Source organism: Mytilus californianus, unplaced genomic scaffold (assembly GCF_021869535.1).
Source record: "Mytilus californianus isolate M0D057914Y unplaced genomic scaffold, xbMytCali1.0.p SCAF_5, whole genome shotgun sequence".
NCBI lineage: Eukaryota > Metazoa > Mollusca > Bivalvia > Mytilida > Mytilidae > Mytilus > Mytilus californianus.
The window spans coordinates 119,092,092-119,102,861 of record NW_026262701.1 but is presented as its reverse complement, the minus strand read 5'-3'; the positions used below and the strand labels follow the sequence as shown (position 1 = coordinate 119,102,861).

Sequence of the window (10,770 nt, the reverse complement as noted above, 5' to 3'; positions counted from 1 at the left end):
ATTTTACAAATTTAGAATTGATTGTATCTCAAGAAGTATACATGTAACATATATAATATTTCGATTTCAGATAGCAGTAGTTCAACCAGTTCTAAACGCATTTACTAAATTTCATAAAAATCCGAAATACCGCAAAATCACGTATACCTCGCTTTTATTTATATTTGACCAACTTACATCCCGTTGAAAAATGGTTAAATCTTGGTTATTTCTTAAAACTTTTGATACTTAAAACATCTCTTTATGCAATATGCAAAATATGGGAACAATCAAGAGAACTGTTTCCAGCAATATTTTTTAAAGTTGCATTTCAAAAGCAAAGTACAGACATATATATATCTTTTCTGGTTTAATATTTCTTCCTTTGAAAATATTTTTCTATTCTTAACCCTTTTTTGTTGAAACTCAACAGCGAGAATTGCTATTTTGATTTAGTGTTGTTAAAAAATAGATCTTTGACTTGGGAAAGATTAAGAGTTTGACACTTTGCATAAACATCTGTCAATTTTTTTATAGTCATTTTACTTTTGATATTTTTGTTGTAGTGTTTCCTCTCATTGACATATACTCCACGTCTTTATTCACATTCCTGTATTCATCTCGAGTCTCAGTTCATTAAATGCGAGATGATGGACACTAGTCTTGTCACAGACAATTACTGGTCTAACACCAGTAGTGTGTTAACGTTAGATGAATTTGTCTTCTTTTTAGTCCCTTTTGTCCATATAACTTATCATTCAGGTATTTAGATACATCATTTGCTGTCAATTGTTTTGGATTTGAGCGTTCCTGATAAAGGTCAATCCAGAAAAGCGCTCCGAACGCACAACATTTTTATGAAGTGTTAGTGTTTTATTCATTAGCTTCCTGAGTGCTTCGGTTATTACAAACTAACGAATGCCAAAAAGAATTAATGCTCCGTGTTTGAAAATGTTTACAGAAAGTTATATAGAAATAAATGGATAGAACTGGCACTTCAAACTTGAAGTGCCAGAATTGTAGTGTAAAGTTATTGTACTAAATTTCAGATTTTCGTAGTTATAAGAAGAAAAAATAACATATGAAAGAACTAGATGTATACAGACTATCCAGATTTATTGTAAATATTACGACTTTACAAACAATTTAAGGCGAAGCAAATTTTTGACGAATCCTTGCTGTCAAGGCTGCGTTGTCAAGACAAAGTTCTTTTCCATGAATTTCAACTTTGAAAAGATAGCAAGACTCACACTAAAATCAAAATGAGTTCCTACGTTTCTCTTGTGGATTGTTACGTTTCTCCAATTTCATCATATGCTTTAACAACCCTAAAGCAGAAAATTTCGTTTTGCATTATAATCGTGAGGATAGACTTTGTAATTGCAATTTTTTCAGAGAAAATTTCTAGATGCTTTTCTTTTTCTCTTTTTTTCTTCGAACTTTGGACCAACTAAAGACAATATTGTCGACAAGAAAAAAAAGGGAGTGAGCTGCGCCAAAAAGAATGATTAATAACATGACTTTGGAAAACGATTGAAAAATATATGATTTTGAAAAAGCCAGCATAGATATACCAACAAACGAAGATACTGCCCCATTGAATACTGGCACGCCTGCCTTTTTTTTATTGCACCACGTGCTCCTTCTTGTCGATCAGAGGATCTATTATCCATAAATCCATGACATATGTAGGCACTAAAATCTACAGAGAACCCTACACTCATTATGATGTGAATCATTGTCAGAAAATTTAAGGTGAGATCCCAAAAATACATAAATCCAAATAATCCGACAAGTATCTTAACAAGTGTTAGTGTTATAAAAAATATGATGAGGTAAAATATTGACGTTACAACAAATATGGCTACAACTTTCATGCCGAGATTTTGCAATGTTTCTGGTACTATTGTTTGATACTGTTTAAAGAAAATGAAAGCTGGAGGGTACGTGTTAATTGGATTAAAAAGTTCACCTTTAAGGAATGTATCTCCCTCATGCAAAGCTCTGATTCCTTGCCCAGCTTTGGCTATACTTTTTGTCCTTTTTGGTTTATTGCTCTTCATGTTTTTACTAAGCTTTAGATTTTCAAATATTTTGGCCTCGAGCATCACTGAAGAGACATTGATTGTCGAAATGCGCATCTGGTGCAGAAAAATTGGTACCGTTTATGTTATTACTACCACTGTGTCGATGCCTCTGCTGGTGGACTGATAGTCCCCGAGGGTATCACCAGCCCAGTAGCCAGTACTTCGGTACTGGCATGAAAATACTGATTTTGTGTTATTAAAATTTGCTGTTACAAAATTTTGGAAATTATTTAAAATTAAGGAATGTATCTCCATCATGCAAAGCTCTGATTCCTTGCCCAGCTTTGGCTATACTTTTTGTCCTTTTTGGTTTATTGCTTTTCATGTTTTTAATAAGCTTTAGATTTTCAAATATTTTGGCCTCGAGCATCACTGAAGAGACATTGATTGTCGAAATGCGCATCTGGTGCAGAAAAATTGGTACCGTTTATGTTATTAATGTCTGCAGTGTCAATTGAGAAAACAAAAAATCTGGATACTTTGACTAGCCCGCTTGTATCATCGTTTTGATAAAAAGGCATGATTGGTAGAAATTTGGTACGAAGGGCTTTCGTAAAATTTACCTCAGATGAATTATCACAATAGGGCGAAAAACGAAAATATCTCAGCCAGTTTGAAGACTTAAAAGGATCGATGACTACATCGTTTTCGGCGTCATTTTGTAATTTTTGTATTTTTTCCCATGCTGTTTCGATGGCGTATCCCCCACTCTGGTGAATAACAAAAGAAATCGGAACACTTTTTGTGAAGTATGTTCTGTCTACTTCGTTGTACTTGTATAGATAAGACTTTTCAGTAACTAGCAGACTAAGATCAAGCCCTTGTTGAAACTTGAGTGCTCCCCATATAGAAATCCCCAAATAAATGATAAAAATGCAAATTATTACAACTTTAGCAGGTTTCATCAGTACAATCTTAGCAATAAACCTCTGAGGATATTTTTCCATTGGGCTTTCTATGTCTTCTCTGCTCATGGGTTTTGCTCCACTACACATACTGGGTTTCCCTTTATTAATTTCTTCTTCAAATTTAACCTTTTTATTTGAACAGCAATGCTTTCCCTCTGCTACTCTTTGCTCGTGTAATGTCATACACGCCATGAATAATGTCACATAGTTCAAATAACAGAGCAGAACTGCTGCACCTGAAGGCGTAATTATGTATAATTTAAAGTCTAAAATCATAGATACAGGAACAGAAATGAACTATTTACAAAGATTTGAGTTTTTTTTATAAGGAACTTTTATCTGAATGTTGAACTGAAACCTCGATGTGACTTAGAAAATAAATCGCATGTAAGACAGAGTACTGATAATATAGACGTTAGTACAATATATAGTACAGGTGGAAGATTTTTTTGTCAATGGTGTCTTATTGCTGTGTTTGTTCCTCTATAGTGGATATTTTAACCTGGGAAAGGTGATCTGTGTATTAGTTGTAACTAGCTTTCAATAACTGCAAGTACTCTTCGTGTCTATAGTCTTTTTGTTAGTTTTTTGTTGTTGCTTTGTACAGTTTGATCTCCTGTTAGGCTGTTACTGTCCCATGTTAGGAGATGATTGAGCGCTCACAAACATGTTAAACCCTGTCACATTCTGTATGTGCCTGTCCCTAGTAAGGATCGTGTAATTCAGTGGTTGTCTTTGATCGCCTTCTATCATATTTGTTTTCGTTTATTGTTTTGTACACAAATCAGAACGTAAGTTCTCTTGATTGAATTGTTTCGCATTTTTCATGTCGGAGCCTTTTGTTGACTATGCGGTATGGGTTTTACATTGTTGAAGGCCGTGCGTTGACTTATAGTTACATCCACCAAATCTTTATAATTTATGCTGTTATATTTTTCTCTATGGTATAAATCAATCAATCGGGTCCTGGATATTTATGTTTTACGGAGGACACAAATTGGTAACATACAAATTTATATTGAAATAACACATCTTTATATAACAGCAGTCCATAATCCCGGGATTGTAATGTTATTGTATCGTAAATTAAGATCGTGAAAATGAAAGGAAAACATATTTTCATTATAAGATTTTAAACTTTTTACCTGTAAAGATGCTAAAGTTTGTAACGCTAAAGAACGAGTAGGACGTTCCAACAAAGAAAGCTATTATATCTGGAAGTGTTGTTATGGTTATGCCAACACCGCTACTTTTCATCACATTCCTAATTCTTTCTTCGATTTCCATTTCATGACTTTCGTCATACGTTTCAGCCAATCAAGAGAGTAATACAAACATGTCGTCAACGCCTATACCTATTAACAGTAAAATAGAAGTAAAAGGTATATGTGTCTGCATCTTCTTCTTTTTTAATCTGAGTTCATAAATTTGAAGAGGAATTTGTTCCTGACCGGTTTGCATCTCTACAGAGTAACTTATCGAGATAAAATTTAAAAACTATAAATTTTTAACAAAAAAATTCTCTGAAACTAACATTATCAAGATACTTGATACATATTTGTTATTTTTGGAGGGCGTTTTTTTCAACGAACAGTCGGCATTCCGAAGGAAATTATCTATGCTCCTCTTCTTACCGACGTGTTCCTTTATTCATAAGAGCAAACTTCATACAGAAGTTTCTCGTTCCGCTATATAAATGATGTCCTCTAACTAAATATTTCAAAGTTTGGCAACAATGTTTAATGCATCTATCCCATCGTACTTGAGATAAAGGATATACCAGGAACAGTTAATTCTGTCTTATATCTTGACTAACATCTAGGAATTGACAATGAGGGTCAGTTGAGAAAAAAACATTATACGACAAAAGAGATGACTCCAGATTCCCAATTGCGAACTTTCCATTTCTATGTAGCAACATTCCAGCAACGCATTCATATGGAGTATATAGTTCCCAGTTGATCCGATATTTCAGAGCTGGTATTTTCTATCATGATTTCCTTGATAGAGGGTTTGTTGCTAACAAGGAAGATATAAAACCTAGGATTCCAAGTGGTGAAGTTGATCCTTTCAAACAATTACGGAAGTCATCACCAGCTTGTTGACCGTTATGGAATATCTTTTTAATATGTCGACGGACATGTTCCAATTGTACTTATCAAATTAAAGCTCAGACAGATTCAAAACGGAGTCCCTTATCAAAAGGCAAAATCAAAAGCTTAAACACATCAAACGAACATATTCCCGACTTGGTACAGGCCATTTTCTTATGGAGAAAATGGTGGATCAAACCTTGTTTTATAGCTAGATAAATCTCTCACTAAAACACCATGAGATACAAAAAACACAGTGTTTATAATGATGTAAAAAAGACTAGGGTTTCAGTTTTGCTGTTTAGTTTCTAGATATAGGAAGATGTGATATGAGTGCCAATGAGACAACTCTCCATCCAAGTTACAATTTATAAAAGTAAACCATTATAGGTCAAGATACGGCCTTCAACACGGAGCATTGGCTCACACCGAACAGCAAGCTATAAAGGGCTAGTTTAGTTTCTGTCTATTAAAGATATCAAGGTATTCGGCAACTAGAGAGCCACTGTGATCTCAGATACCCTGCCCACAGCAACTGAGAGATTATGATTGTGTTTCTGTAGCAGCATACTGTGAAATCTTATAAGATGTTGTTATCATTTTTGTCATTGTTCAGAGGCAGTGAATATGTTTAAAATTTTTCTGTATACCCTCAAAGATTCGTACCATTGAGTGCAATTCTATACATTGTCACATTGGAAAGGTCTCCTTGATGTTTATTTCAATTTCCTGAAAAAATCTGTAGAATAGACTGTAGTTATTCCAGGGCATCAAATAAGCAGAAACATATATCAAAATTTCCTCATATACAGAGGTATATAAGATTGATTTCACAGTAGGGCTATTTTAAAAGTCTTTAAATCTTTGCTTAAAGTAACACAGCTATGAGCTTCCACGTGTGTGTGCTTTGAGAATGTAACAATCTGTGTCCTATTAAAATGTAATCAAATTATAATTGCTTAAATGAAAATAACACTTTAATAAATTTCGAGCATCCAAAGCACTTTTCTGAATCTACTTTAATCTGGAATGCTCAAACCTTAACAAAATCCGTGGAAGTATAAATATTTAGAAACATTAGGAGCTATACCGCAAAAAGGGACATTAAAAGAAGTCAAAATATTTAAAGGTCAACTTTGCCTAAGGGTGTTTGGGCCATAGTTTTTAAGATATTTTCTTAATTCATCTCAGGGGATATTATCAAAAGTTGTTATAAATCTTGTCAGCACAGAAGCACTTTAAGATGGTTCAAAACTGTAATTTTGAAAGATTTTTAAAAATTTTGAGTATTTTCCAAAAATAAAATAAGTGATTTTTTCAACCAAAACCAAAATTCAACTGAAAGTAAAGCTATTATCTTTCAGATATAAATGAATTTATATTGGTTTTTGATGTCCTTCAATGCAAAAATGTACCAAATCTTAATTTGCAAATCTGTATCAACATACCTTCCATAGCAATGTACAGCAATGTTTACTGCAAAGGAAATAAAATCTTTCTCCACAAAATAGTTTGTGTTTAACTGGCTATTTGAGTTTTTGAAAAGGAAACTATCCCATTTAATAAATACAATAGCTATAATTGTTCTCTGTGGAGTTCATTCAATGGGACATTAAATTCTCCAATTAAAACCAATCATTCATTGAGTAATTTGATTAACAAGTGAAAATTGTTGGACTTGAGCAAAATGGATTCAGACAAGTTTAGATAACAAGTTTATTTCATTTAATTAAATCAAATTATTGATGGTATGCATTGTTTCTTCTTGAGCATTCCTTTTGTACAATCCAGGAAGCTCTTACTACAAATCTGGATACCAAATTGCTTCTAGACCAAGTAGATATTGGAATTCCAGTTTGTACTAAGGGGGTTCTGGATCCTACTGGATTCAAATTTGTACTGTATCATGTATATGTAAAAAAATATGAGCATTTGATCAAGTTTTAGCAACTTTGGGATTTTAACACTGAAAGTAAATTGAAATGTCGAGAGAGAGAGGAAATTGGCCATACTTCTTTTTTTCTGAAAATATTTTATAGTATAAGGTCACTGTACAGCATTCAACGATGAATAATACACATGCTGTATAACTACAATACCCTTCCCTTTTCACGAATGTGACTTACCGAATAAGACTATTTACCGGATTTGTAATAACATAAGCAACACGACGGGTGCCACATGTGGAGCAGGATCTGCTTACCCTTCCGGAGCACCTGAGATCACCCCCAGTTTTTGGTGGGGTTGGTGTTGCTTAGTCTTTAGTTTTCTATGTTGTGTCATCTGTACTATTATTTGTCTGTTTGTCTCTTTATTTTTGGCCATGGCGTTGTCAGTTTGTTTTCGATCTATGAGTTTGACTGTCCCTCTGGTATCTTTCGTCCCTCTTGTATAGCAGGTTTTCAAAAACCTCAATAATATCAAGATGTGAAACTATTGGAAAGAGATAACTAATAACCAAATTAAAGCTACAACACTAATAGAAAAACAATTATGACAGACGGAAACCAACAACAACATCAGGTCAGTAGGTTCTTGGCTTTGGACAGGCACATTAACAATGTGGTAGGATTAACATGTTTGTAAGTGCTCAACCACCCCTAACCAAGATGAAACAGCAAAACAAAAGAACAATATGTTTTGGAGTTGAGTGTGACGTCCATTTTCACTGAACTCGTACACAATTTTATTTAGGGGCCAGCTGAGGACCACCTCCGGATATGGGATTTTCTCGTTGCGTTGAAGATCCATTGGTGGCCTTCGGCTGTTGTCTGCTCTTTGGTCGGGTTGTTGTCTCTTTGACATATTCCCCATTTCCATTCTCAATTTTAATCTGTAAAAATTAATCTGTAAAAATCAGTTGAAAAAGACTTGACTCATCGGAAAAACAACTAACAAATTGACACAAAGTACCAATAATCACAGTTACTGAAATCTAGTTAAACTTATAAATAGTCATAGTCCATGTTTTCCTAGACTATCAATCTTGTATGACTGTCATGCTTTAAGTAGTAGACTTTTTATCAGTTAATTGGATTATGGTCATCAGCATTAAAAAAATCAATAAAGATTTATATATTTTATTTTCACTTTGCAAAATGGACAAGGTATAAACCTCCACAAGTAAGTGTCAAGGAACAAAAAACGTTTACAAAAATGTCTAACATTGAACAAAAATTCTCATATAAATATAATCACATAACAGTTAAAATATAAAGGCATGAAGGCACTACTATGGATAGAATATCACAAGGCAGTGTACACTCAGCAGTTATACATTGGTTTATTCATCTTAAAGAAAAACAAATATGTATTCTCAAACAAAAGATTTGTAGATATCACAGAAAAAATGAAAATAAATTACATTTACATTAAATCAACATATCAAATCTAAACACATATGATGAAAAAACCATAAATCAATACATATCATACGGAAGAAACTTTTTTTTAATTGGTGTACATTTTTGATAATTTTTGTGTTCACATGCTGTAAAATCATATAACTACAAAATGTTCTCATCTTACAAAAAAGTCTTCCATACAATACAGTTAAATAAATAACATTATTTTACATTTAAAAATGTAAAATATAACAAACATATAAAAATAAATAATTATTATGGACGGAGAAAAATATTGTTGTATCTTATTACATTTACATAGACAATTAATATAAAAAAAAATACCACTCAAATTTAAATTAAAGTTATTTTTTTATTAAAAAAAAATATGTCTTTAAGATTGTAAAGCCATTTTCCAAAGTTTATAACATGAAAATCAATAGCAGTATACATTATCTAGGTCAATAATTTCCTTAAGTAGATCGGAGACAAACTAAATAGATTAAAGCAAAAATCTGAAACATCAACAGCACTTTTTTATTCTTTAGATTTTCTGGATGCATTTGATGGTCTTCTGCTTCCTGTTCCTCCAACCTCACTTTGTCTTCTACTTCCTCTTCCTTCACCTCTGCTATCACTCCTTTCATTTTCTCCAGAAGCACCAGTAACTGGTCCCCTACTGTCACTTCTGTCTACATGTTCCCCTGACTGTGTTTTCTTTAGGCTACCAGCAGATGGTTGCCTAGGAAGACTCTGGGCATTCACACTTTCTTTAGATTCAGCCTTCTTTAGACTACTCCTAGATGGCTGTTTCTTAAGCTGTGGGTCCTCACTCTGTGACTGAGTGGGAGGTGAACTACCTCTTGTAGCTTCTTCAGTGTCAGCTTTAGCACTCCTTTCAGTGTCAGCTTTTAAACTGCTTTCGGTGTCAGCTTTAACACTTGTCTCAGTGTCGGCTTTTGTACTCCTTTCAGTGTCAGCTTTTACACTCCTTTCAGTGTCAGCTTTTACACTCCTTGCAGTGTCAACTTTTACACTGCTCTCTGTATCAGCTTTTACACTCCTTTCAGTTTCACTCTTGTCTTGTTTCTGAGTTTCTCCCCCTGCTTCATTATCAGTGTCAGTTTCTATTTCAATTTGTGTAACTGGTTCCTCAATCTGAGATCGAGGCCTAGCATTGTCATTTTCATTATCCAGTGATTTACTGACATCTTTTTGTGATCCAATACTTGAAGGTTTTACAGGAGTTACTGCCCCTCTAGATCCTCTACTTCCTTTAGTTGTAGGTCGAGATGTTTTTTCTGGTATGGGTGACGCTTTAGCTGTTTTCTTACTACCTTTTGACTTTGAAGAGACAGTACTACCAGCTTTACCACTCCTAGGACTACCTTTGCCACTTATGGTACTTCCCGCTGGTTTTGGACTAGATTGCACTGCAGGACTACCTTTACCACTTGGGTGAGGACTTGACTTTGTAGAGCGTGCTTTTTCTCCCCCCTCAGCCATATGGGGTTCCTTTGCTAATCCCATGCCTGGAGGCAGAGGTGGAGCTTTAGGAGTTATTGCTCTATATGACAACTGAGACACTTCTGATGGATTGGCATCAAAGTCTTCTTCCTGTTCTAATTCCTGTAACTCTTCATCGTCCTCCTCTGATTGAATCTCTGACTCTCCCTCAGCAGGTAACATTGATGGACCTGCCTTCAGTAACATTAGATAGGATCGTGACTTCTTAGCTCCATCCTCTGGTAAACCTGGCAATAAAAATTACAACTTAAAAGACTATAAAGCAAAATATCAATATTTAGTTCTTGTAAATATATAAATATATCTATCCACGTATAAAAGTTAATTTTTCAAATGTTTAAACATAAGGCTTGATTTAACAATTTAAAAATTTGAAATTTAACTGTCTAGAGTCGAAAAAATACTGTATAACATCATATATGGATGAAGGATATGTTTCTCTAAATGATCATTAGACAAAAAGTATGCAAACATTGACTTTTTTTTTTTTAGTATTTTTCAAAAATTATGTTCTTTGAGATCTGTGTTTCTTAATCTTTCTTAAATATTTTTTTTAGGTCTGATTATTTATTTCAAACTGCATACATGTTGTTATAAATAGGTTCTATATACTACCACTGCTTCAAATGTGATACGATATTTCTCCAATCGACAGATAAATTTTCAAATATAAAATGTGACACTTGCTCAGCATTTCATATATTTAAGATTTAATTGTTTGAAGTGGGTAATATTGTATCAAACAAGTGCAAAAAGATCCTTGTTCTTTCTATATGACATCATCAAAGCATGGTCACTTTTCATCATGATCTGTATTTTACGATCCAGAAGA

The 10,770-nt window shown here is 33.7% G+C and overlaps 2 protein-coding genes across 10 annotated transcripts in view; both read right to left on the bottom strand.

Annotated features, from left to right (window-relative positions):
- Positions 1–1,383: 1,383 nt before the first annotated feature.
- Positions 1,384–4,333, bottom strand: LOC127702891 (patched domain-containing protein 3-like). Its single transcript, XM_052207197.1, is given in 4 exon segments — positions 1,384–1,602; positions 1,605–1,915; positions 2,776–3,210; positions 4,120–4,333. Coding segments are annotated over 4 exon segments (1,158 nt in total). The 5' UTR covers positions 4,313–4,333.
- Positions 4,334–8,131: 3,798 nt separating this feature from the next.
- Positions 8,132–10,770, bottom strand: part of LOC127700861 (uncharacterized) — a 97,844-nt gene continuing 95,205 nt past the window's right edge. For all 9 annotated transcript variants that reach the window (XM_052204551.1, XM_052204557.1, XM_052204552.1 and 6 more), the window contains one exon: positions 8,132–10,165. In XM_052204551.1, coding sequence (XP_052060511.1) covers positions 8,949–10,165 — 1,217 coding nt within the window. In that variant the 3' untranslated portion in view covers positions 8,132–8,948. The remainder of the gene's footprint in view (positions 10,166–10,770) is intronic.